A 6,174-nucleotide genomic window follows, 5' to 3' on the forward strand; every position below is an offset into this window, starting at 1 on the left:
TCACGAACTCCTACATCCACCATCCCATCACCCCCCTTTTCACTTGAAGTGACCGTGAGACCCCCCGGGTCCGGAGCCACCCACAGAAGGACCGGATCCGAGCAGCTCGGGAGCGGAGCGGTACATCTACACATGATGACCCTTCTCACTACTCTACAGTACCGGTGTGACCATCATACATCTCCACCAAAGATTTCACACTCCTACAAGGAGCTTTTACCACGAATTTACACATTTTAAAAACTTGCTACTCCAACAAAAAATTTCACTGTTCTGACCATTACACAACTCCAGTCTGAAGAATGAACTAAGATTACTGTTCTGATCGCCATATGATTCCAATAAGGAGTGTAGAACAAGACTGTACAGTTGTATTGGTTAGATTATAACACTGTCACAACTAGATACGGGGAAGTACCAAGTGCACGGCAAAAAGGAAGGGAAGGGAAACCCTGTGACTGGTGATGGGGGAGATGGTGACCCCTGACCAAACCTACCACTGGTCCCTGGGGACCCTCACCACCCTGCACCAAGCCAGATGCCTAAGCCTAGGTATCCCTAAATAGTTAATGGATGGAATGAGCTCTTCTTCAACACCAGTAAACAAGACACAAGGAGGACACGGAAAAAATGCATTAAACTACAAATCTATAGATGACGCAGGTAAAAGTATTGCAAAGTTTCAACAACAATACCACAGATGAGTGCAAGCTGACTGCTTGCATCCAGAGCTTGAATTAACTGAATATCAAAAGAAAAAGTCCAGGGAAAATGAGATTATGTAAACCCAAGGGGAAATACAAATGATTAGCAGCTGAATGGAAGAAGAGCTACGCTGGGTCCTAAAGAACAAATGATTAAATCCCAGCAGAGGAGATACTGTACCTAATACACTAAATATAGAAAGTCAGAGAGCATTTTGCGCAGCCAAACGCTGTGACCTTCTATTGCCGGACACCACAGGACTGTCTGTCATCCCTGATACACTCGTGACAGAAATCACCTGATTGGTCACAATAAAGCACCACCAAATTAACTTTTATTTGCGCCTTTAATGAAAAAAAAAAAATAAAAAAAAAGAGGAGGAAGAGGTTACATCAATGGATGAATAAAAGCCCTATTAACAGACTCGAGGAGCTACAGAAAGCAGAACCAATAACCTTAGTCCTTCCCAATGGTCTAAAGAACAACTGGAACCTATAACAATCGTTCTGCCAAGGTTATACCCTTTGTTTTCCTCTATAAAAGCAACAACAATGAAGAATCTTGGTACACAGAGTACGTAAACACTAATGGTAGAGCTATCCATTTATATAGAGGTTATACTTCAAGTTTTAATAGATCTAATAGTGACGTATTAAACAAATACCATCAAAAGGATAGACAAACAAGTCCCTACTAATGGTCTACAGAACCCCTTGAAAAAACACTCTAGTGTCAGGCGTATTCCCAGATTACAGATGATTGCAGCAGCTCATTGTTAATGAAACCTTCTAACATGTAGGTAGTGTACAAATGTGGAGAACTCCTCGAAGACATACATTTTTACAATCGATATAAGCCACAAACATTCAGAAACGACACCGGTTACGACCTACCTCTTCTTCTCTGTGGTACTCGGAGATCAGGTTAAACGGCACCGTATACAGCGTACTCGACATCACCCCAAACATCGAGCACAGGACCAACGTGGAGTAAACATTGGGGAACAATCCTATGAAGCCTGTTCCTAATCCAAACAGGAGATAGCCGACAAAGTAAAGACCCTTTAATCCAATATATGGTAGAAGTCCCTTCTGGAGGTCTGCAAAAAGAAGTAAAAAAAAAAAATGTAAAATTAGCTACAAAATATACAACTTTCAAATTGATCGAAATTTGTGAATTGACAGTGTTGTGTCCCATGAATGGGAACAACCTGTTGTATATATTTCTTGCTTTGCATATTTTTCCTCCTATCAGGAAATTCCTTTATTGTTACTAGGTAGATTAGACTGTATTAAGTTTGTCCCTATGTTCCTCCCTTAGTTGGCTTCTGTAGAGAATGCTCCTCCCTTCCTCCTTTAGTCTAGAGAGGAACCATTGCTGAAGACACATGTCTACAACCCTGTACAGATTATTCCTTTTCACCTGCCTTTACTTTGTACTTAATACAAGATTCTAGAAGAAAACTACAGCGTTTCTCCTGGTCTTTCTACAAGTCATCGTTTGGCTGAGTTTAAAACTATCTGTTGATGCTTTGAAGTGTGAGTACAATCATACAGTTATCTAAGGGACTGATAATTAGAGCGCTTGGGATTCACAGCTTCTAGGAAGAGACAGAATAGACCGTGTCACAGGGTGTGAGGGGATAACCAGGGACCGGGGCTCCTAGGGGACCCTAGCTGTTCCTACTCCCATAGATACATATAACGGTGAGGATGTCTGGGCCGCCTTCCTTGCCCTGCTCCTGGCCAGCTCTGATCTAAGGCTGGGGCCACACGAGAGCATGGCATCTGATGCGAGTGCAGTGGATGCGATTGGAAGCTCCCGCTGTGCTGCGAGCGTGAGCCAAGTGTCATGCCACTGTGATCCAATCCTGCAATCGAATCACAGCTGCGGAGGAGAAGGAGGGATTCGACTCCCTATCTCCTTCATTATCAGCTGATGCAATTATCGCACTGCACTCTGGTGTCACCCGAGTACAGTGCGATGTTTCACTCGCACCCATAGACTTGTGAATATGATCAGATTCTACTTGTACCATGCTGCGACTCTTTTCTTAATCCATTTAGGGCTGAGAAAATAATCGCAGATGGGAACGGCCCCATAGAGTAACGTGTCCGGGTGGAATCCCATTTTTTTTTTATTGAAAACTTAATTCTAAAATTGTAATTAACCTTATTTGAAGACTGACATTTTTTTAAAAATAACACATCAGTTGCAAAATAATACATATCCTGCAATTTTTAAACAAAAATTTTGAAAAAAATTCATATAAAAGGGTCGCAAGAGGTTGGGTATGTTACATTGAAGAATTTTTTTTATTTTTTATTTTTTTTTTGAGAGGGAGACATCGGAAACTTGCTGAGAATCAGTCAACCTTTCCCACTTAGTGAGGATGGATCACTGCTAGGAGATTAAAAACTCCGATTCCTTCACTCCTAGCCAAGATCAAAGCTTCCGGGCCAGCCGGCCTCTTGGGAATTGACATTAAATGGACTGGTGTTGGGATTGAAAAAAAGTAATAATAATAAAAAAAAAAAAAAAAAAAAAAAAAAAAAGCTCAAGATCAAATGAATGGCATGAAATACAACATCTTCACTGTGCTGCCCAGTTAAATAGTGAAGTCATGTTTTTAAACCTATGAACACATCCAATTTAAGAAAAACAAAAATAAATTTGAAAAGGTTTGTGGTTTTCAAATTTACAGACCAAAACCTTTCATTTTTCTTGACAATATTTGAATTGGTTTTTAATCTTTAGCACACCAGAGCTAAAATCGAATTCTTTAAAAGGAGGTTTACTAAAGGGCCTTCAACCATACGGACCCTATGTCACGGGTGTGCCACAGGTTACAGACAGTCATCTGGTTTCTGGCAATAGAAGGTCACAGCGTTTGGCTGCACAAAATACTCCCTGACTTTCTATTATACCTGCTTTAAATATTCAGTGTATTAGGGATCTCCTTTGCTGGGTTTATATCCTTTTCCCTTTAGGACCCAGCGGAGCTCCTCTTCCGTTCAGCTGCTAATCATCTGTATTTCCCCTTGGGATTAAATACTCCCTTCTTTCCTGGACTGGTGCTGGTGATATTCTTCAGTTCATTCAAGCCTTGGTCTATTGTTCCTGCTGTCAATATTCACTGTAATAGATATATTTCCTGCTGGATTAATCACTCCCCCTTTGGACCCAGCCGAAGCTCGCCTTCCATCCAGCTGTAGATAATCAGTATTCTCTTGGTACTTCAATACCCCTTCCTTCCTTGGACTGGTGCTGGTGATATTTTTTAGTTCATTCAAGCCTTGGTTGCAAGCAGGTGGCTTGTACTCCTCTGTGGTGTCGTTGCTGAAACTTTGCTGAACTTCTACCTGAGTCATCTGTAGATAAGTAGTTCATGTTTTTCCCCCTGTGTGACCTCCTTGTGTTTTCTCTAGCGTTTAGTGGGGTTTATAAAGAGCTCATCCCATCCATTCACTATTTAGGGCCTAGCACAAGAGATACCTAGGGTCAGGTATCCGGCTCGGCACATACAGTAGGTGAGGAACCTATCTAGGGGGGTGAGGGACTCGAGGAACCGGCGGTAAGTTTGGTCAGGGGTCACCATCTACTCCTTTGCATCGTAAAACCAATGTAAAAAATGAAAGGGAGCAGATAATTGTATTAATCCGAGCAGATCATACTAATTTATCCTGCACACAAATCACAATTAAAAAAAACAAACACTGGTAGACTTGCTGACTTTTTGTTCATCCTCTCTAACAACAGAAAAAAAGGTTCAAAAAGGTCATACTTTCCCCAAACTACCCTTTTATATCCGCTCTTGGTCAAATGCGGATGCTCTGGTCCATCCACAAGTGCATCGGCAGAGACTAGCGGAGCATCGGTACTGGGCCAGCGGGGGATTTATCATTTGTTCTTTTTCGTTAACATTGTCAGAAAGAACCGTTAGGGTTCATCAACATAGAACCTTATCTGAAAAAGCAGCAAAATTTGCACAAATTTGTGTGCATTTTGGCAAGCAAATGCTGCTGATTTAAGGCCAGGATCGACACTTTTGCAAGGCAAAGGTTGAAAATGCAGGAACACACAAAACCACACCTTGCATAAATGGGCAAGCTGCAAGTGTTGGATCTGCAGTGCAGGTCAATAACTGCTGCTAATTTTTTCCAGGGTGACAAGTTTCATAAAACATACAATATATATTTTGTCCCAAAAATCCAGTCTAAGATGGCTGCCAGATGAATGATCCATGGCAGTGTAGCGCCCCTGAAGCCATCAGGGAGCTACAAGGTACTGCATCCCCAGCAGGATGCAGGGCCTACCCCCCTATAGACCTAGAAGACCAGTGCCGGTAACAACATTCCAGATAATCCCTGTTTTTCCCAAGAATCCCCCATAGAATGGTACCAGGCTAGGGTTGGACCAATGGATGGCCGCCTAGAGGTGGAGCTACTCCAGTCCACTAGACGACCAGGTGGGAGGGGCAGACGGTGGATAGCAGACAGTCAGAGACAGGAGTTGGTTGGTGACAGTGAGAGATAGAGGAAGCACTGACAGAAGTGTAACAGTTACCTGAGGGCCCAGGCGGTTAGTTGCCGGTGGAGTATGGTGGAGGACTCCCGGAACTACGCACCAACGGGGTACAGAATCCTAGGTCAGGAAAATGCTCCAGGCAGACCTGATAAATTCTGCACAGTGAGGGGATCATCAAGGACCTCACTGACCTTGAAGTTCGGGACACAGTAGCAATGCGAGAACCGGGCACAGGACCAGAGACTCCAACCCCACAGGGTTCCCGCTACCGTCATACGGACTGCTGTAGAAGACAACCAGTAGGGGACCCCAAGCCGCTCCAAGCCAAGGGGACCCACCAACCAAAGACCGGTGCAGGGAAAAGAAGCCAGCACTAAACCGGCACTGGGACTAAGGGGACCTGCGGTTAAGACCAGCCAGCCTCGGGTGACCAGTTTCCAGCTTACTGTGAGTAAAGGAACCAGTTACACTGCAACCCCTTATGTGGCCTACCTTCTTTCAACACACATCTACATCACCTACCCTCTGGGGCCCTACCCTGCTTACAGAGGGCCTAAATCCAGGCTGACACTAACACCAGCCCCAGTAGTGACATTGCGCAGTGGCGGCTCCATCTACATAGCCGCAACACCACAAGTGGCGTCATGTGTGAACTTTATTCAACAATCCCCTGTAAATATTTCCTTTTTCAAAAAGCACCCAGGGCACGAGACAGGGCAACGGCCACCACAGTAACATTCCCCAGTTATACACTGCCCAGGACCGAGTACCCCATAACCCTGGGCGACACAGTAGATATGTATCTCAGAGTTGGTACTTCGCCCTCCAAAATTTCAACGTCCACGTAGAACATAGGACTAGGAAGTTGCATGATAATGCCAATGCTCTTTTGAGACTGCACGGTCTGATGGTGGAGGTTGCCAAGCCCCCCCATCTTTAGGC

General features: G+C 44.0%; 1 protein-coding gene across 1 annotated transcript in view; it reads right to left on the reverse strand.

Annotated features, from left to right (window-relative positions):
- The window catches only part of SLC45A2 (solute carrier family 45 member 2), a 144,204-nt gene that overhangs the window by 62,366 nt on the left and 75,664 nt on the right, over positions 1-6,174 (reverse strand). Inside the window, exon 6 of the mRNA XM_075343511.1 lies at positions 1,599-1,804. Within this exon, the coding sequence (XP_075199626.1) occupies positions 1,599-1,804 (206 nt within the window). The remainder of the gene's footprint in view (positions 1-1,598; positions 1,805-6,174) is intronic.

The sequence above is a fragment of the Anomaloglossus baeobatrachus genome, chromosome 1 (assembly GCF_048569485.1).
Source record: "Anomaloglossus baeobatrachus isolate aAnoBae1 chromosome 1, aAnoBae1.hap1, whole genome shotgun sequence".
NCBI classification, from domain to species: domain Eukaryota; kingdom Metazoa; phylum Chordata; class Amphibia; order Anura; family Aromobatidae; genus Anomaloglossus; species Anomaloglossus baeobatrachus.